At 67.2% G+C, this 19,086-nt stretch overlaps 4 protein-coding genes across 4 annotated transcripts; 1 reads left to right on the top strand and 3 right to left on the bottom strand.

Moving 5' to 3' along the window:
• Positions 1-4: 4 nt before the first annotated feature.
• PDC2 (hypothetical protein) lies at positions 5-4,440 on the bottom strand (the record flags this gene model as incomplete). The annotated part of the gene is made up of 17 exons (XM_005847249.1): positions 5-83; positions 286-386; positions 524-638; positions 718-779; positions 952-1,152; positions 1,291-1,443; positions 1,581-1,642; positions 1,844-1,965; positions 2,101-2,146; positions 2,273-2,340; positions 2,551-2,707; positions 2,812-2,959; positions 3,102-3,160; positions 3,278-3,370; positions 3,474-3,569; positions 3,688-3,802; positions 4,312-4,440. 17 exons carry the CDS (start codon positions 4,438-4,440, stop codon positions 5-7), a joined length of 1,806 nt encoding a protein of 601 aa, XP_005847311.1.
• Positions 4,441-5,135: 695 nt separating this feature from the next.
• CHLNCDRAFT_52582 (hypothetical protein) lies at positions 5,136-7,645 on the top strand (the record flags this gene model as incomplete). Its single annotated transcript, XM_005847414.1, has 7 exons — positions 5,136-6,107; positions 6,344-6,422; positions 6,638-6,800; positions 7,023-7,078; positions 7,240-7,326; positions 7,428-7,429; positions 7,607-7,645. The coding sequence occupies 7 exons, from the start codon at positions 5,136-5,138 to the stop codon at positions 7,643-7,645; spliced, it is 1,398 nt and encodes a 465-aa protein (XP_005847476.1).
• Positions 7,646-9,964: 2,319 nt separating this feature from the next.
• Positions 9,965-14,646, bottom strand: CHLNCDRAFT_31314 (hypothetical protein). Its single transcript, XM_005847248.1, has 11 exons — positions 14,428-14,646; positions 14,053-14,129; positions 13,747-13,907; positions 13,525-13,571; positions 13,125-13,257; positions 12,739-12,873; positions 12,330-12,455; positions 11,975-12,123; positions 11,530-11,659; positions 10,996-11,185; positions 9,965-10,711 (listed from the first exon to the last, which is right to left on the bottom strand). Exons 1-11 carry the CDS (start codon positions 14,517-14,519, stop codon positions 10,584-10,586), a joined length of 1,368 nt encoding a protein of 455 aa, XP_005847310.1. The 5' UTR covers positions 14,520-14,646; the 3' UTR covers positions 9,965-10,583.
• A 298-nt stretch (positions 14,647-14,944) lies between these two features.
• CHLNCDRAFT_134431 (hypothetical protein) lies at positions 14,945-18,842 on the bottom strand (the record flags this gene model as incomplete). Its single annotated transcript, XM_005847247.1, has 8 exons — positions 14,945-15,199; positions 15,359-15,502; positions 15,725-16,227; positions 16,432-17,272; positions 17,451-17,565; positions 17,827-17,966; positions 18,229-18,415; positions 18,577-18,842. The coding sequence occupies 8 exons, from the start codon at positions 18,840-18,842 to the stop codon at positions 14,945-14,947; spliced, it is 2,451 nt and encodes an 816-aa protein (XP_005847309.1).
• Positions 18,843-19,086: the final 244 nt, after the last annotated feature.

Below are 19,086 nucleotides of genomic sequence, written 5' to 3'. Positions count from 1 at the left end.
CATTTCAGGACGGCTTGGGGGGGCGGCTGTTGGCCGCCGCCACGCGAGCGCCCCACTCCAGCAGCTCCTTAGAGCAGTCATCTCTGTAGCATGCCAGAAACAGGTGGGGCAAGAAAGGATTGTGACAGACAGGTGGAATGCCAGTTGCAGGATGGGAGGCATTCACAACGACCATTCACTGAGGATCAGGAACGAGCCCGACAGCCCGACATGAGTCGATGCCTGCAGCTTCCAACCCTGGCCAGGCTAGCACGACACGCACGGGCCATGCTGGACCGCGCTGACGTGGCGCGCCTGTGGATGATGCACTCGATGAAGCACAGCCGGTCCTTGGCCTCCCGCCGAACGACCTTGACCGCATCAGCCAGCTCTGCCTCTGTGCGCACCTGCGGCACGCCGGGCGTGCAGCGGCAGGCAGGCGCGTGGAGGGCAGACTTCTCGCCTGGACAGGAGCTAGCGGAGTGGCTTCGACGGCGGCGCCAAAGCCCGCGCATGGTGTGTGCCGCTCAGTTGGGCGACCCACCCGCGTGGCGAACAGCTGGCCCTGCCCATTCTGCATGGCCTGCACCAGGCCCACGTAGTCCCAGTTCTTGATGACGTTGTAGGGGCCATCATGGATCTCCACCTCAATTGTGTACCTGCAGGCAGGTTGGGCAGCAGCCACGTGGGTCGGGTCTGAAGCAGAAGGGCATGGGGACCAACTCACTCCTGCCTCACCCGCCGTTGTTGATGAGAAAGATGATGGGGTTGAGGTTGTACCGCAGCATGGTGGACACCTCCTGCGCCAGCTCAGCACCAGGTCAGCACAGCAGGCACAGCATGACCGCCCCGCAGTGCGCCCGTTAAAAGTGCAAGGCCTTTCTGACAAGTTGCTTCGTCCCGTCGGCAGCGCAGCAGCTCACTCGCCTGGGCAGTCATCTGGAAGCTGCCATCGCCGATGCAGGCCAGCACGCGGCGCCCCGCGTCCCTGCCGGCCATCGCCAGCCCCAGCGTGGCGCCCACGCTCCACCCGATGCTGCCATACTGCTGGGACCAGTCGTAGCGGCAGCCGTCGGGCAGGGCGAGCTTCTGGCAGTTGAAGATGGCGTCGCCAGTCTCGCCCAGCAGCATGGTGCTGGGCTGCAGCAGGCCCTGGATGTGCTTGAACAGCACCTGCAGGGACCGCGGGGCACAGGACTGCGATGGCCACGCGGCTGCCAGCAGCCTGCCAGGACGCATGTGAGGCTGGTCCCAGACTGCATGCCTCAAGCATGAGCCATCAGCAGCTGTGGCACGCATGCGCACCCCCACCTTGGTCTGCAGCGGGGAGCCCGCGGGGGAGGGTGCCACCTCCGGCGGCGGCGCATACAGGCGGCGGTAGATGTCCATGCTGGTGGCGTTGGGCTTGAGGCGGCGGGCGGCCAGGGCGGCCAGGAAGTCCCGCATGTTCACGCAGCCAAACACCTGCAGGCAAGCAGGCAGCACGGCTTCAGGGAGGAGCCTGGCGCTTTGCCAGCAGCGCCAGCCAGGGCCCAGGAGGGTGGCGCCGGCAAGGGCCCAGCCGGCTGCAGCCTCGGCGTCGACCAGCCCGGCGCCCAAACCTGGCCGCCCTTGCCGCCGGCGATGGTGACTCGGTAGGGGTCCACACGCACCATCTTGGACTCTGCAGCAGGCACGGTGAGAGAGGAGCAGCGACGGCTAGTGAGGTGCAACGGCACGGGAGAGCGGACGCTGCTCTGCTCATCAGCGCACGAGAGGCAGGGGTGGTGCCAATGCTTGATCAGCTCAACCGCAGCCAGCTCCCCATGGTTCTGCGGGCCGCCCGGGGCCCGCATACAGGCTGCAGGCCGCAGCTGCTGTCGACCTGACAGGCCCAGGGTATATCCAACAGAGGCATAGTCAGAGAAGACGGGGCCGGCGACGAGGTAGGCATCCGCCGACTCAACCACCTCGGAGACGCAGGGCGCCGAGATCTGGCCCCAGTAGCTGCAGGCGTGGGTGCAGATAGGAGCCAGCTCGGCTGTGCCAGGACGCTCCATGGCTGCATCCACAGTGGCGGAGGTCGCCTCTCCCCATGCACCCTGCAGCCAGCCAGCCAGCCAGTCAGCCAGCCGCGCTCACGTTCCCATGTACTGCCTGTGGCTCTCGGGCACCAGGCTCTTGGCAGCTACAGTCAGGGCGGGAGAGCAGAGGGTGGCAGCAGCTTCATGCATGTGAGATCAGGAGGCATGCGGCGGCCTGGTCACTCTAACGCTACCATGAAACAGCACCGGGCTGCTCACAAGCACCGCACCTGCCATGTTGGCATAAGGGTAGCCGCTCGCCTCCACACACTTCATGAACTGCTGGCTGGCGCCGCCTCTGCAGCACATTGTGGCATTGGGGGGCAGGAGGATAGCAGCACAGGGCCAGCGGCAGAGGTCAACCAAAGGCAAGCCAGCTATGGAATGCGTGTAGCTGCTGACTGAAGGATGTTCCGCTGTAAGCCAGTAAAGGCGAGAGCCAGTGCAGGCCAGAGCAAGGGCAGCATATGCGGCCCGCAGGCGCCCCCGGCGCCAGATGCCGGCTCACATGCGCAGCTGAGGGCCGGCCAAAGCAACCGGCTTCTGCTTGCTCTCCAGGAATGCTGCCGCTGCCTCCACCGCGGCCTCTAGGCTGCGCTTGTTCGACTGCTTGGTGGAAAGTGAGTAGGGGATGGGGCTCGTGTCAAACGAGGGATGGTGCATGCCTGCACGGCACGTGCAGCGGGCACCAACAGCAGTAGCCCTGTTGGTGTGGCAGCCACCCTGAATGTGCCTGCTCTGGCGAACATGTCCTGGCACCATGCATCACGCCGCTGCTGCCGCCGCCGCCGCCGCCGCTGCCGCTTGCCGGCCAGGTTGCAGCAGACGCAGATGTAGGCGGGCTTGGAGTGCAGGAGCGCGGCTGAGATGGCCTTGTCAATCTCCTCGTGCGCATCATCCAGGCTGTGGATGACCACCTGGCGGCAGCAGCAGCGGTAGCAGCCGGGCCAGGGTGCAGGGCATGGAGGTGGTACCTCGGTCGGGCAGCAGCAAGACTGACGCAAATGCGGGTGCCCCCAATGGGGCAGCACGAGCCCTCAGCAAGCAGCGCGGCAGCACCTGCTCGCACGTCACTTGCTTGAAGGCTTCGAGCTCTTGCATGAAGTCAAACTTGCGGCCTGTGCATCATGATCAGTTGGGAAATCTGAACGCCGCCAGTGGCGCTGCGTTGCAGGCTGGGTTCCAGTCTGCCTGCCCTGCGCTGCTGCTTGTGCTGATAACGATGCATGGCTCACCCAGGGTGTGGTGGATGAGCCTGTTGGAGGCGAAGTCGTTAGTGTTGGGTCCGCCAGTGATACAGATGACCGGCAGGCTCTCCGCAAAGGCCCCTGCGTGGCACGGAAGGCGGAACAGCACGCCGCACGGGCTCGAGCCGGCTCCGCTTATGTCAGCTCAGCCTGGATGGCTCTGCCAGCCCCAAAGACCATCCACCTGCGATTGCGTTGATGATTGACAGGCCACCGACAGTGAAGGTCACGACAGCGCATCCTACGCCCTTCAGGCGACCATACCCATCCGCTGCATAGCCTGCACGGTGAGCGGTCGAGAACGCCCAGCAAGCGTGGCGTCACTGCCACGGCGGTCGCTGGCGACAACTGGGGTGGTGGAACAAATCAAAGAGCCTGGCGCAGGCGTGTGCCATCACTGTTTGGTGAAATCCTGTGACGTCCCGTGACACACCACAATTGCTTGCCTGCATTCAGCTCGTTGCAGCACCAGGCACCCTTCAGGCCTGGCTCCTTCTCCAGCTCATCCAGCAACTGCAAGGAAGGGCAGCAGAAGGAGCTGTGTTGGGTGCCACGCAGAGCTGAACAAGCTGGCGGCGGCTGGACCGGTGAGGACATGGCGGTGCCGAAGCGGAGCTGGCCGGGACTTTGCGCCGAGCCTGGCGCTGCTGGCACTGGACACTTCTGGCCACACTTTCGAGCGCTAGCTTCCTGGCGCTGCGCTCAACGCTACGTCAGGGCTCGTCCAAGGCTCTCATAGAGTGCCTGTAAAAAGGTAAAGGTGGGGAAGAGCCTCCACAAGCTTCACTTCCCGGTTTTAACGTCTAGCTTTAGACCATTATTTGATCTGCCCGACGCGCCAAGTGCAGTACCCCCCACTAGTAGTGAATGGGTCCCGGGGAGGCCTGTGCCGAAGCCTTGGCGATTCTATTAGGCGTTCCCGAAGGAATTGGCTTGGATTGGCGCTGAGCCGGTCAGCTATGCCGCGTTTGTCCTCACAAAGTTTCGCCTGTGCTTTCAGGACTTAGGCGGCGTGGACTCACGGTCAGGTTGTAGTCGCCCGGCACCCCAAAGAACCGGCTGCAGCCAATCTGCACCAGCCGTGAGGCCAGGTGCTGGCCCAGGCTGCGGGGCTCCACCGCCGCCGCGGCAGGGCCGGCGGTAGAGGCCATTGCCGCTGCCTGGCTGTCAGATACGAGGTAGGGGCAGAGGTTGCTGTGATGCACGCACAGATTCTCGTTCCAAGGCACAAGAGAGGGCGCAACTGAACGTCTGGCAGTACAGGTTGTTCAGCAAGTACACGAGCCCCAGTAGCTCTGGGCCGGTGACTGCAGCCAATAGCTAGTATCAGTAGGTATCCGGCGCCCGTTGCGCTCGTTATTCGCCGGCCGGAGCTTGCTGGCGCTGGCTGGCGCGATGGGGAGGTTCAAGCTGGCCAGCGAAGAGCGCCAGGTGATGCCATGCTGCATGGAGCAATGCAATGCTGCATGGAGCGAATGCAATGCTGCATGGAGCGGACCAGCCGGCGCCTGCCTACATGATGGCGGGCGGGTGGCGGCCGTCCCCATCAGGGACCGCCGCTAGGAAGTTTGGGGCTAACTGGGCAATGCCGTATCTCTCACTCCAGCTCTGACTGCTCGTCTCGATTGACTGTTGCTCAATTGAATGCTCGCCGTTGTCCGACTGTTTGCAGGCAAGCCTCGGCTCCAACCCTTTCTTGTGGGTGGGAGTCCTGGCGGTGATCACTGCCGCCGTATTGGCGCTTGCCATAGTGCCAGCGGAAAACAACAAAACCATCTTGCTGCGAATTGGCAGCCACGCTGTATCGCTGTCCCTGGTCCGGCATGACCCAGACAGCAGCAGCAGCATGGCTGACGATGTCAATGGTGAAGTAGAGGGAGAGCAGCAGCCCGCCGAAAAACAGGCAGCGGCAGAAGGCGAGCTGCAGCCGGCCGAGGGAGAGGAGCAGCCTGCAGAAGAGCAGGCAGCGGGCGAGGGAGAGGAGCAGCCAGCCGAAGAACAGGCAGCGGCTGAGGAGGAGCAGCAGCCTGCAGATGGAGAGGAGCAGCCTGCAGAAGAGCAGGCAGCAGCCGAGGAAGAGCAGCAGCCGGCGGAGGGAGAGGAGCAGCCTGCCGAAGAGCAGGCAGCGGCTGAGGAGGAGCAGGCAGCGGCAGATGGAGAGCAGCAGCTTGCCGAAGAGCATGCAGCGGGCGAGGGAGAGGAGCAGCCCGCCGAAGAACAGGCAGCGGCTGCGGAGGAGCAGCAGCCGGCGGAGGGAGAGGAGCAGCCTGCTGAGGAGCAGGCAGCGGGCGAGGGAGAGGAGCAGCCCGCCGGAGAACAGGCAGCGGCTGAGGAGGAGCAGCAGCCGGCGGAGGGAGAGGAGCAGCCTGCTGAGGAGCAGGCAGCGGGCGAGGGAGAGGAGCAGCCCGCCGAAGAACAGGCAGCGGCTGAGGAGGAGCAGCAGACGGCGGAAGGAGAGGAGCAGCCTGCGGAAGAACAGGCAGGGGCTGAGGAGGAGCAGCAGCCGGCAGATGGAGAGCAGCAGCCTGCCGAGGGAGAGGAGCAGGCAGCGTCCGGGGAAGAGCAGGCAGCAGCAGATGGAGAGCAGCAGCTTCCCGAAGCGCATGCAGAGGGCGAGGGAGAGGAGCAGCCCGCTGGCGAAGAGCAGGCGGCTGAGGAACAGCAGGCTGCAACAGAGGGTGATGTTGCGGCCACCGAGGGCCTGCCCTGCCAGGCCAGCGGCTACTGCAGCCTGGGGAAGTCCAAGGTGTTTCGGGGGGACATCGCCACCAACTCGGCGCTGCGGGAGATGCTGGAGGCTGTGGCTTACGAGAAGGAGGTGGGCTGTGCGTGTGGGTGGCGCAGTGGCGGCAGCTGCTGGTGTGGTAGGCTAGCTGGCAGGCTGGCATGCTCTATGGTGGTTTCCAGTTTGGGGACCACCGACTGCCAGGACTTGGGTGGTGGTTTGAGGCAGAGCCAGCCAGCCAGTCAGCTGGGCACTGGGATGCAGCTCCACCCAGCAGCTTGCTCCTGCCCTGCCTTACCCTGCCCGGCCTGCCTTACCCTGCCCTGCAGATCATCTTCACGGTGAGCGATCTGGTGGGCTACCAGCTGGATCTCTCCCTCAACGTGATCAAGTCTGCAGAAGCGTTGGGTGAGCTGCTGCTGATGGCACAGCACCGGCACCAGCAGGCGTAGTGGCTGTTGCTGTGTTGCAGGGCATGCGTGTTTGGGGACAGGCCCGGGCCCTCTGCAGCGATGCTGCTTCTGGACTGCTGCCAGGCTGCTCCCGTGCGGCGGCCAGCGTAAGCCCTGCGGGGCGGCAAGTCGGTCCCGTCCCCTGCTGCAAGCGCTCCCAGGGCCCTGCAGGCTATGGGCACGCTCTGGTGCTGTCGTATGAGGCCGAAGGGTGCGACAGGGTCGCGGTGCTGAGCGACTCCACCAGCTGCGTGTGGGATTCCCGAGAGATAGTCAGCTCAGTCGGCAAGCCGGGCAGCCTCGGCATCCTGTTCAACATCTACACCCGGCGCTGGTGGGTGGGCGGCAGGCAGGCTGGCGGCATGCCGAGGCCTGGCGGCAGGGTGCTGGCGAGGCAGGCGGCTGCCGAGGCTCAGCGACGATGCTGCTGCGGGGCGCAGTTTTGTTCCTCCCTCTTCTATCACAGCAGCAGCGGCAGGTGCTGTGTTTTTTGCAGCAACAAGCAGAGGCCCCGTGCATCTCATCGGCGCCGCTTCGCTGTTCTCCGTTCCCGCAGGGACTTCTTTGCCCGCGTTGTGCGGATGGGCTACAACGCGCTGTCTCTGGATGCAGGTCTGCCTGCAGTTTGGCCTGCCATGTCCCAGAATGTGAACAGCCCGATGTGCATTGCCTGCGCAGCTGCAGCAGCGGCAGGGTTGCGTTGGCAGGTGCCTGCAGCTCTTCGGACAAAGCTGATTCGTTTTGCCTTGCCCCCGCTTGCCTCGCCCATGCAGACACAATGCTGACAGTTGACTTCTATTCGTTTGTCAAGTCGCCGCCATTCTCACAGTATACTGCCATGACTCAGGACGATGGCGGCGGTGCGCTCTGCTGTGCCTGCATGCGGCGGGCCTCTCCTGCAAAGCATGCTGCCTCGCTGCTGACGCGAGCTGTCTGCGCTGGTGTTGGCCTGCCTGCGCAGGGGTGAACTGCGGGGTCGTGTACATTCAGAATGCACACCCATCTGGCCCCGCGGTTTGGATGGCTGTCGAGCATGCCTACCGCACAACCAGGTGAGCTGCACAGCCTGGGCCGTGCAAGCATTGCCTTCCCTGCTCCTCTTGCCTCCTCTTCCACTCCTCCCTGCCCTCGCCGCCGCAGGCAGCGGGAAAACGAGGCGCACATGCGGTCTGTGTATGAGAGATGGGATTTCGGGGACACTTGGGAGCAGCCGTACTGGAATCAAGTGGTGAGGGGCTACCCCTGGCGAGGCACCACCCATGCATGACAGCTTGCAGGCCACGTTGCACTGCCTGATCTCCCAACCTCGCCGCTTGCTTGTCTGGCCTGCAGCTCACCAGCGTGACGAGCGGCAAGCCATACCACGGGCTGGGCGACAAGGACCACGAGGAGTGGAAGCTGGAACTGGAAGGGCGCTACTTCCACAGCAGGCTGCGCACCACCGAGGTCACCTGGCCTCCAGAGTGGCGCAACGTGGGTCACCAATGCCTGCCGCGCCTGCTGTGCAGCGGCAGCGTACACGCGCTGAGCAGCTGCCCTGTGTGGCGCCGCCGTGCTGCAGCAGACGGGGCTAGAGAAGGGGCCGCTGCAATCGGTAGAGGACCTGTCGCTGCCGGTCGTGGACGACGAATGGTGGGGCAAGTTCTCCAAGTACATCTATCCGCCCGAAGAAGGCAAGGTGTCTGCACAGTTCATGGAGGTGAGCGGGTGGCGCAAGGCTGCGCCTGCCTGCTGTGTGCACCCCTGCCCTGCCTCCTTTCGGCCAGGCCAGGGCGGGACCGCACAGGCTGGGGCAGGAGCGCACAGGCTGGGGCAGACCGCCTGGCGTCCCTGCTGTGCAGCTCATCCGCGCCTCCTCCGACCATCCTTTCTTCGAGCTGGGCAAGCCCTGGGACCCCACAGACCTGCCGCCAGAGCACTTTGCCTTCTTCCCGTGCTTTTTCACCTGCGCCTATGCCTTCCGCGGCTGGCATGGCTACTGGAACGTGAAGCCGCCTGCAGCGGTGAGTGGGCTTGTGTGTGGCCTGGACCTGATGGTGCGCTGGATGCCCTGCACAGGCAGACCATGCTGCATGCATTGAGCAGCTACCAAGAATGCTGCGCATGTGAATGTCCGCTGCGCTGGGTTTGGGGTATGTGTTCCTGCAGTGAGTGCATTGGCCTGCCATTGCTCTGCCCACACTCTGCAGGTTGTTATGCACGATGTGTGGCTGCCAGCAATTGCTGGGGACTGGAAGACGTGAGCAGTGCTGGCTTGGGGCTGCCGCAGTGCAGCGCGGCACTGAGCCAGGCTGCTGTTTGTTGTTCTGGAGGCAGCCAATGCAGTGCAGGGCTCACACTGCGTGAATGTGATCTCACGCTGTCGCTCTTTCTTTCTTGCAGGTACACTTTCAAGGGAGCGGGACTGTGAGGCGTGCTGCGCGCCGCATGGGTTCCCCTGCCTGCCACCCTTGCAGGCCGCCTTGCCTGCCTCCACACTCTGATCGTACCTCGACTCATCACTAATTGGGTGTCCGCCTGCTGCTGCAGGTTCCATTGGGAGATCACAGAAGCCCGCCGCGGCGACAACGTGCTAGGTATGGCAGACCCCAAGCTGCTGATGCTGGCGCCCGGGGTGCAGCTGTTTACAGACACCGAGCAGTCCTTCCTGGAAGCTGCCAAGCAGGTGGGAGGGCGGTACGGTTTGGTTTGGCGGCGCAGCATGCGGCTCAGCATGCAGTTGGCTCCCGGCTGCCAGCCTGGGGCTGCGCGGCGCGCCACTCGTTTCGGCGCAGCGCTCCTCGCACAGACATCGACGCTCCCACCTCCTTGCCCCGTGCTGCCGCTGCAGCTGCTGCGGCTGGCGGGCATGATCGGGAGGCAGCTTGTGATGCCCAACCCGCCGTGCGACAGCATGTGGGTGGGCCTTGTGGCAAACCCCGACTATCCGCACCCCTGGCTGCCGCTGTGGCGTTACAATTATGACGGCCTGCAGGCAAGGCCGTTGCCCGCCAGCTGGCGCCAGCTGGCGCCAGCTTGGCGCCAGCCCAGATGGAGCCACCAGCGGCGCCTGGGCTGCCGCCGGCTGGGCAGCCCGCGCATGCTGCTGCTGACTGCTGCCGCCAGGCTGCCACTTGCACCTTCTTGTGCCTGGTCCAGCTTTGCCCAAGGCAGCTGCACAGCCCGGCGCTTGCCCGCCCTTGTGCTGCTGCAGCCTGAGCCGGGCACATTCTGCGTCCTCTTACTTGCTACTCTCTTGCGGCGGCTGCCTGCTGCAGGTCCTCCAGCTGACCGAAACCATGCGGCCAGGCGGTAGCCAGACATACTGCCACTGGATGCGCCACCTGGACGCCCACTGCATCGACGCGGCGCACCCGCACGCCGACGCGGTTGCCTTCCTGGAGCGGTGGCCAGACAGGGAGCAGGCGGACCCCGGGGAGCACAACATGCTGTGGCACGCTGAATGGCAGGCTGCGGGGGGCGCGGCAGGGCCGCCGCCCGGCCCGCCCGCCGCTGTCACCGCGCCGCAGCCCGAGGTCGAGGTGCCTGACGCAGAGGCGGTGGTGGAGGCGGCGGCAGCGTTTGCCGACTGGCCGGTGCTGTTCCTAGGGGCGGTGCCCAAGCTGGGCAGCGCCGATACGCTGGCGCCGGTAGAGGAGGCCCACAAGAGGTGCCACCTGTTTGGGGATGGGCCTCAAGGCTTTGAGCCGAGCGGCACCGCGGGCGACAACCGCCTGGCCTGGCTCAACGGCACGCTGTGATTCGGTCAAGCAGTGCTCCTCGCATGCTGCTTTCCTTACGATGGTTGTTCCACGGCAGCCTGCCGACCGTCCAAATGGATTGGAAAAAAATACGGGATAGCCTGGGGAGTGAGAAGCAGTGCAGAGCAGCGAACAACGGGGCGCGCCAGCATCAGAGCACATTTCAGTTGCGAGAGAGGTGAATAGAGGGAGGTGGGAATCGAGGAGGCGAGCAAGCACGAGAGCTAGCGAAACAAAAGCAGGGTGTGGCCTGACTAAGTTTGGTACTGCTGGCCGCCGCCAGGAGCCCAGCACTGGCAGCCACTCCCAGCGGCAGCGGCTGGAACCAAGCGGGCGGCGGCGGCGGCGGCCTGCCTGGCTAGCACGGGCCCGCGGCCTCAGTCAAAGCCGCGGTGCACACGGGCGCGCGTCACCCTCTGCAGCGCCTTGACAAATGCCGCCACCCGCAGCGGGATCTTGTCCTCGGTGTGCAGCTCCCAGATGCCCTGGAACGCCTCCACCATGACTGCGGGCGCACAGGGGCGGGGGCAGGAGGGAGGGGGAGCAGGCCAGGGGGTGAAGCGGAGCTGGGGCAGGCACAGCGGGAGCAGGGCCCCACCGATGAGACGTGCAGGCCCCGCCTGCTGGCCCCAGGGCAGCCACGCACAGCGCCCCCCGCCTCCCCAGCCGCCCTTCACAGCACCCCCACCCCACGCCCCTGGCTGCCACCCCATCCCCGCGCTGCCGCCATCCCCGCGCGTGCCCTGGCCCCCAGCCAGCACCCCGTCCCTCCCCCCCACCCTCCCTCACCTCTGTCCAGCTTGCTGTTCACCTCCTCCTCGCTCCACTTGAAGTTCTGCAGGTTCTGCACCCACTCGAAGAAGGACACGGTGACGCCGCCGCCGTTGGTGTAGATGTCGGGCAGCACGGTCACGCCCCGCTGGCGCAGGATCTGGTCCGCCTCGGGCGTGGTGGGGCCGTTGGCCGCCTCCACCACGATCTGCGTTGGGGGAGAGGGGACCACGCCGTGGTGGGGACGGAGCAGGCGGGTGAAGCAAGGTGGATGGGCGGGTATGCGTATGCGGGCAGGCGGGTGGTAGGTGGGGTGGAGAAAGGCGGGGGTGTGGAGAGATCCAGAAGAGGCAGGCTGTGAGGCGTGGGCGGGCGCGGGGGCGGCGTGCAGGGGAGACGAGGCAGGCGAGCAGGGGAGGGACAGCAGCAGGCACTCCAGCCTGCGTCGCAACCTCGCCCAGCCCTGCTGCCACCAGCAGCTGCCCCCAGGCACCCAGCCCTCTGCCCCCAGGCCCGCCCAGGACCCTGCCCAGTCCCCCACCACCCCCGCACCTTGCACTGCAGGTCTGCCGCATTCTCCTCTGTGATGACGCCTCCGATGGCGGCGGGGATGAGGACGTCGCAGGGCACGGTGAGGATGGCTTCCTTGGGCAGCACCACGCCGCCGGAGAAGGAGGCCAGGCTGCGGGGCAGGGGCCGGCACGGTGTGGTGAGGCGGCGGCAAGCAATGGCGTGGTGTGGTGGTGGCAAGGGGGGCGGCCGTGGAGGGCGCAGAGAAGCGAGGGGAATGGGAGAGGGGGGCGTGCTGGGGGCAGGCGTGCAGCAGCAGCGCGTGCGGAAGCTCACAGCCGCCGGCCTGCAGCCCCGCTCACCATGCCCGGCCCCAGGCCCGCCCCCAAAACGGTGCGGGTCCATGCAACCCCGCTCCCCACCCCCGTCCCCACTCCCGCCCCTGCCTTCAAAACGGTGTGCCCATACCATACATTGCACGCCCCACCTGTGCCTGTCCGCCAGGTGGCGCCGCAGCTCGGGCACCTCCAGGCCGTGCTCGTTGGCCACAGCGCCAAAGGCGTCGGCCACCGCCACCACACGGCCGCCCATCTCGTAAAGGATCTGGGCCGCCCAGGAGCCCACGTTGCCAAAGCCCTGCGGGCCGCAGCAGGGGCAGGGGTGGGAGTTGGATGGAGCGGGGAGGCAGGGGGGCAGCGCGCGCGCTGCGCGAGGTGCAGGCCTGGCAAACTGCTGCCCGGGGCACACTGTTCCGCGGTGCCGCGCCCCAGCCTGCAGCCTCTCCGCCATCCCCCAGCCGACCTAGCCACCCAGCCAGCCGCAGCAGGCGCCCTCCAGCCCACCTGGATCACAAAGCTCTTGTTCTTGATCTCTCCCAGCCCCTGAGCCTTGAACAGCTCCCGGATGGCAAAGACGGTGCCGCGCCCGGTGGCCGCCTCGCGGCCCAGCGAGCCGTGCAGCCACACGGGCTGCGGGGTGGGAGGCAGGGGGTGGGGTGGGGGACGGGTGGCAGGACAGGGCAGGGCAGGCAGAGCAATAGGCGGCGTCGGGGCGATGGCACGCAGGGGAGATGCAGGCAGGCCTGGTGCTTCAGATGCATGCATACACAGACACGCACAGCGCACCCCCACCGCCACCCCACACACAGGCGCACCACACACAGACACGCCACGCACGCCGCCACCAGCCCACCACCACAACGAGATAATCCATCGCCGCCGCACACACACACGCCACCACCCCAGCCCGCACCTTGCCGGTGACGATGCCCGGGGAGAAGCCGGCGAACTTGGTGTACTCGTCAAAGATCCAGGCCATCTCGCGGGCCCCCGTGTTCATGTCGGGGGCGGGGATGTCCTCATAAGTGCCCAGGATGGGCCGCAGCGCCTGCACGAGGGACGGGACGGCGGCGGTGCCTGCTGGTGTGTGGCGGCGGCAGCGGTGCGTGGTCGGGGCGGGTGCGAGGGGGGCAGGCGGGGACGCCCCTCGGACGACGCTCGCGGGCTGGGAATGCCCAGCAAGCGGCCTTCCTCCCCCTCCCTCCCGGCCTCCCCACGCGCAACCCCACCCATCCTGCCCAAGCCTCCTGTCCGCCGCGCCCGTCCCCGGCCCCACGCACCTGCACCAGCCCCACGCACCTGCACCAGCTTGCGGGTCAGGATCTCCAGCTCCCGCTCGCTGAGGTCACGAGGGTCCACACACACGCCGCCCTTGGCGCCGCCAAAGGGGATGTCCATCACCGCCGTCTTCCAGGTCATGAGGGAGGCCAGGCTGCGGTGGAAAGGAGAGGGGAGGGGCGGCAGGCGGCAAGAGGGGCAGCCTGTTGAGGTGAGGGGCAGGGTGGAGGGCGACACCCACGCATGCCATGGCAGCTAGCCATGCTCCTCGAGGGGGCGCGCTGCGCCCCACACGAGCGCGCCACACGGCTCCTCCTCCTCCCAAGGGAGCGCCCCACACCACTGTCAAGGCCCGGTCGCAGCTGACAAGCCCCAAAGACAGGCGATGCGCCACTTAAAAAAAACAAAAGAACTCCCTCACCTGCGCACGTCGTCCAGATCAACGTCAGGATGGAACCGCAGGCCGCCCTGCGGGGCAGAGGGAGAGGGCGCAGCGGACCGGCTGGGTGGCGAGGACGTCGGTGCAGCGGGCAACCTGACAGTCAGCGGTGCCAGCACGGCGTGAGATGCGGTGCACCCACCCATGCCGCCGCCCCGCAACCCGCCCCAGCAGCGCCGCGCCGCCGCGCCCCGGCCCGCCCACCTTGTAGGGCCCGCGGCTGTTGTCGTGCTGCACGCGGTAGGCGTTGAAGGTGGCCACCTCGCCATTGTCCCGCAGCAGCGCCAGCTCCACCGCCACCTCCCGCTCCGGGGTGAGCAGCAGCTTGCGCAGGCGCTTGGGGTACTCCAGGTGCTCCAGGGCCTCTGCAGGCAAGGACGCAGAGCACAGGTGCGGGGGGAAGCAGGGAGGGAGGCGGTCGGAGAGGTGGTGTGAGAGCCGGGTGGTGCAGCAGCGGTGCAGAGCCCTTCCACAGGCAGCTGGCAGGGCAGTGCTGGAGGTGAGGCTTGCCATTGATGTAGAAGTTGGTGGCCTCCGAGTGCGACATCTTGGTGCGCCGCTGGTGCAGCTCTGCGCCATCCGTGGCCCTGCAGAGGCGAATGACACGGCGGGGCGGGGGGCGGGTGGGTGGCTCTGGGCCTGCACAAGCGGGCACCGTCCGATCGGCAGCGCAATGCCATCAGAAGCATATGAAGCATGGATACAAGGCTTTGCTATCCAGGGAACTGCAGCAAAGCAAAAGGCCACTGGCTGGCAGCCGCGGCAGGCGGAAGCGCCGCCGCCACCACCATGGCATGCATGCTTGGCAAGTCGGGGCTGGTCTCTCCCCCAGGCCCCGACATTCCAACCCAGCCGCGGCAGCACCTCCACATCCCGGAAACCCACCTGCGGGCGCCGCAGGTCTCCAGCCCAGCTGCCACCGACGGCAACAACCGTGACAGCCCGGCGCCCTGCAGCCTGCCAAGCGCAAGAGCCATTGATGCTGCTGCAGATAGGGAATGCCAACGCTGGCGGGGGGGTGGTTTGACAGGCGGAAGACTTTTCCGCCGCCCGGCAAAGAGGGGAACGAGGCTGCCGAGTGCTCTAGTGCAGCCCAGAATGTCAGGAAGGGAGAGAGGAACAGCGACAGATGTTCCTCTCGCTCGTTCGCCGCGACCGCCGCGTCCGCGCCAGCTGGCCTTGGTTTTGCACTGCAGGACCACCGCGGTCGAACGCTCGGCTCAGCAACAGACGATGATCAGTCTATGGGTTCAAGTCAAGGCTCGCCCAGAGCGCAGCGATGAGGGCGGGTGCGCCCCCGCCGCCGGCGCCTTGCACCGCCCCCCCCTGCCTGCAGTCATCGGTCACAAGGCTTTACTAATGACTAATGACTAACGACTTTTACATACCCTTCCTCTGGGTGCTACAAAAACTCCTCCACGAGCAGGAATACAATTTGGGAGAGGCCGTATATCAACAGGATGCCAATGGCGGCCCAGCGGGCCAGCCGCCACCCAAACACGAGTGGTATGGCAAGCAGCATGAAGGCCAGGATGGTGATGGTGGCAGCCACCAGCACTCCCACCCCCACAGACATCGCGTAGGGCTGCGGCTTCTTTTGCAGCGCCGAAAACAGCGTGGGCCCCGCCCACGCGCAGAGCACATTGAAGACAGGCCCCTGCAGGTCGGGTTGTGCATGAAAGCCCAGTCAGGCCATGTGCGCGGCTGCAGCGCGCCACCTGGGGGGCCCAGCAAGCAACCAGCACAGCCCCGGTGCGAGCAGCAGCTGTGCCTGGGGGCTGCGGCAGCCGCAGCCAGCTGTGCAAGGAGGGCTCACCCCAAACACCGCCGCGATGGCTGTGGTGGCCTGCCCCTGCCGCGCCAGGCTCATGGTTGCCACCAGCTCCGGCACCGCCTCGCCCCAGGCCAGCACCGTGGCGCCCAGAAGGTCCTGGCTGATGTCGCAGATGCGGCCAATGGACTGCAGATGGGCGGGCGGGTGTGGACGCATGGTGGGAGAGGGCAAGGGGGGGCAAGCAGGAGGCACCGCCGGACGGGGGCAAAAGGGGTAGAGCCCGCCAGCCGTGCAAAACCAAGTGGCGGCTGCCAATGCGCAAGGCCAAGCTAGGTGGATGAGCGCATCCTTATGCATGCATGGCGACAGGAGTGGCAGCAGGTGCCTGCCCTCGGCGCCACACCCCACCTCAAACAGCGACACCAGCTCATCTGCCGCCACGCTCAGCCACAGCATGCACTGCACCGAGGCCAGGACCGCCAGCACGCCGTTGCGCCGCGGCCGCCGCGCCGCGCACAGGTGCCGTATCCGGCTGCCGGAGCAGCCGGTGAGGGCGGGCCAGGCGCGGGCCCACCACCTGCCGCCCGCGCCGCTGCCCGCGGCTGCCGCAAGGGGGCTGCTGCCGCCGGGGGCTGCCGGCGCCAGCGGGCTGCCCCCGGCCACCGCCAGCACCGCGACGGAGCCGTTTGGCGTGCCGGGCTGCAGGCCGCCACTGCCGGCGCTGGGCCCCACGCCGGCCCCCGCTGGCTGCACCGCTAGCAGCACCAGCGCCAGCAGCGCCAGCGCCGACAGCAGCCAAGCAAGGATGAAGTGATCTGTGGACAGGTGGTTGGGGTAGAGCCCTGTGCTGAGCAGCATGAAGAGGGGCGCCCCCAGCGACAGGATCACCGCATACCACGGCGTGTAGTAGCCTGCAGGCGCCGAGCAGGGAGGCCGGGGGCCAGCCGTGGGTTATGACCGACAGAGCCCAGCGTTGGAGCCACGCGGGTGAGTTGTGCCAGCCACCAGCGACCAGCTGCCCCACGCGCACATGCGGGCAGGGAGGCGCAGGCGGTGCGCCCCGGCCGGGGGCCAGCGCCGCAGCCTGTCCCTCCCAGCGCGGCCGGGCCGCTCACCGGGGTGCAGCGCGGGCATGGTGGCGTGCAGGAGCAGCATGGCGGGCGACATCATCATCGTCAGCCACAGGGACGGCCCGCTCTTGCCCTTGGTGTGCAGCATCTCTTGCAGGCCCAGCGTCGCGCTGCTCACCGCCTTGCCCAGCCGGCTGCTGCTGTGGCCGCCCAGCTTGGCGCGCCACGCCAGGCGCGACGCCCGCGGCGTCACCCCGCCGGGAGGCGTCAGCCCGCCGGGCCGGCCGATGGCCGCGCCCGCGGGCAGCGCATCCGACAGCGGCGCACCCGCCACCAGCACAGCCAGCTCTCCGCCCTCGCCCTCGCCCTCGCCGCCACCATACTGCTGCTGCTGCTGCTGCTGCTGCTGCTGCTGCTGCACAAGCTTGCCGCCTGGCGCTGCGCCGCTGCCGTAGCCGGCATCGGCAGGCTTGAGCAAGCCATGTGGCGAGCCGCTGCCCGCCCAAGGCGCAAGCTCCAGCTGCACCATGCGCGGCGGCGCCTCCCCTCCCACCACAACCACGCCGCCCAGATGCCTGCCGCCGTCGTCTGCACCCGCAAACGCCGCCGTGCCCGCCTGCTGCATCTCTAGCTGCCCGTGAAGCTGCTGCTGCTGCTGCTGCTGCTGCGAGGGCGACACGGCGGCGTAGCCGTGGCGGCCGCCGCCGTGGGGCCCTCCTGCTGCCGCGCCCCTGCTGGTCATGACGCAGGTTGTGAGGTACGCTGCATAGCCCAGCAGCAGCAGGGAGGCTTCCCAGGCTGAGAACACGCCACGCAGCATGATGGCCAGCAGGGCCGCCGTGCTCAGCAGGTAGGCCAGCGAGTCCCGCACAAAAGCACGGCGGTCCTGCAGAGGGAGGGTACCGGGTCGGCACCGGCAGCGGCCGCGGCGTGAGGCACCAAGGCTGAGAGCAGTGGGGCAGCACGGCGTGGCGGCGTGCCAGGCTGGCGCCACGAGGCAGGCACGCGTGCCGGCGCCCGCAGAGCACGTGCCCGGCGAAAGGGCAGGCTGCCAGCTGGCGCACCATGATCTCCGTTGCGACGTCGCCCTCGTCTGGCGACCCCGGCGGCGGGCGGTTGACCAGCGCCACCACCGAGAAGATGACGGCGATGATGAAGAGGCCGCCGCCCAGGGTGGTGCTGCAGGGGGCAGGGGGGCAGGCACAGGGAGCAGCAAGAGTGATGGCAGGCCGTGCAGGCGGCTTGTGCCGAGCCAAGGCACCGCGGAACGCACGGCTGGGGCCCAAGCTCCAGCTGACAGCCGCAGCGGTGCTGGGGCCCGTCTCCCACTCCCTTCCCGTTTTGGAAGCCGGGAGTTGCGCGCAGAGTGTCGCAGCCAGTAGCGTTGCAATGCACTGCCAAACCTGCACCGCATGCGCCCCTGACACCTTCCCCAGGCACCTGATGGCAAGCTCCTGGTCCACGTTGCCCCCAACCGCCACCGCTGCAATCTGGGTGAACAGGTCGGGCGCTCCCGAGGCAAAGGCAAAGAGGGTCACCCCCGCCACGTCAGGGGTCATGCGCATCAGCTGGGCCAGATACTGCGACAGGCGCAGGGAAGCAGGCCGGCGGCGGCGGGCTGGTGCGCTGGACAGCAGAGCACGGGGACGCACGCTTTGAGCTCCGCCTCTGCTCCGCAGGCAGGCAACCCGGACACGGCTCCTGGCTGCCGCTGCCAGCACATGAGCAGGCCACCTGACGGGTGGCCTTTGGCCTCAGGCGACCCTGGGTTACCGCCGGTACCGTGGCGGGGCCACCAGCTGGTTGCTCCGGCCAGCCACGCTGCCCTAATGGAGGGCTCACCTCTAGCGCCGGCACCAGGAAGTCCTCTGCTGCCTTGCTCATCACCCAGAACAGCACCCCCATCCAGGCCAGGAAGAAGAGCGCCACCAGCACGGGGCCGTCGCCGTGGCGGCAGTAGAAGAGGGGCAGGTAGGCGATGTGGTGCACATCCTCGGCGCAGTGCTTGTTGTACTGCACAAACGTGCAGCTGCGGCGCGGCAGGGGCGGGGTGCGGCAGAAGGTGACGGCGCCGCGCAAAGGGGCGTGGGGCAAGGGGGCTGCACGGATGGCCAGGCAGCATGCCTGGCAACCGCCGGCGGCAGGGGGAAGCCTCGAGCGCATGGGCAATGGCGGCAGCAGGCAACTCACACGTCTGTGACATTAGCAAAGTAAGGGTCGCAGACGTGATCTCGCAGGGCGATGCAGCGCGCATTGTCGGGTGGGCAGCCCTTCTGACGCAGCTTGGGGTGCTTCTTGGCCGGAGGCGGGTGTGCTGCTGCCGCCGCCGCCGCGCCGCCGGTGGCTTGCGTCCCCTGCGCCGCAGCTGCCTGCTGGGGCCCGGCGGCGTCGCCGTAACACCCATACACGGCCGCCAGCAGCACACCGAGAGCCAGGAGCAGGCGGGACGACCCCATCCAGCCAAGCGGGAGTTGAAGGCAGGCCCTGCGCCTGCTGGTCAGTTGGCCGCCATTTGAGCGCGCTGAGCCTCCCAGGTCATCGCCAAGCCAGCAGGGACAAGGGGACAGCCTGCAGCTTGTTGCTGCAAAACGGGCCGGAACACGTCGCTCCCCCTGCCGCTTTGGAATGGACCAACTGGTAGCTACGACAAGTAGGGACGGCTGGGAGCGCCGTTTCCCATGTGGGCCAGCGGCAGGTGTC

The sequence above is a fragment of the Chlorella variabilis genome (assembly GCF_000147415.1).
Source record: "Chlorella variabilis unplaced genomic scaffold CHLNCscaffold_11, whole genome shotgun sequence".
Taxonomy (NCBI): domain Eukaryota; kingdom Viridiplantae; phylum Chlorophyta; class Trebouxiophyceae; order Chlorellales; family Chlorellaceae; genus Chlorella; species Chlorella variabilis.
The sequence above is the reverse complement of the archived record's forward strand: the minus strand, read 5'-3'. Positions and strand labels throughout refer to the sequence as shown.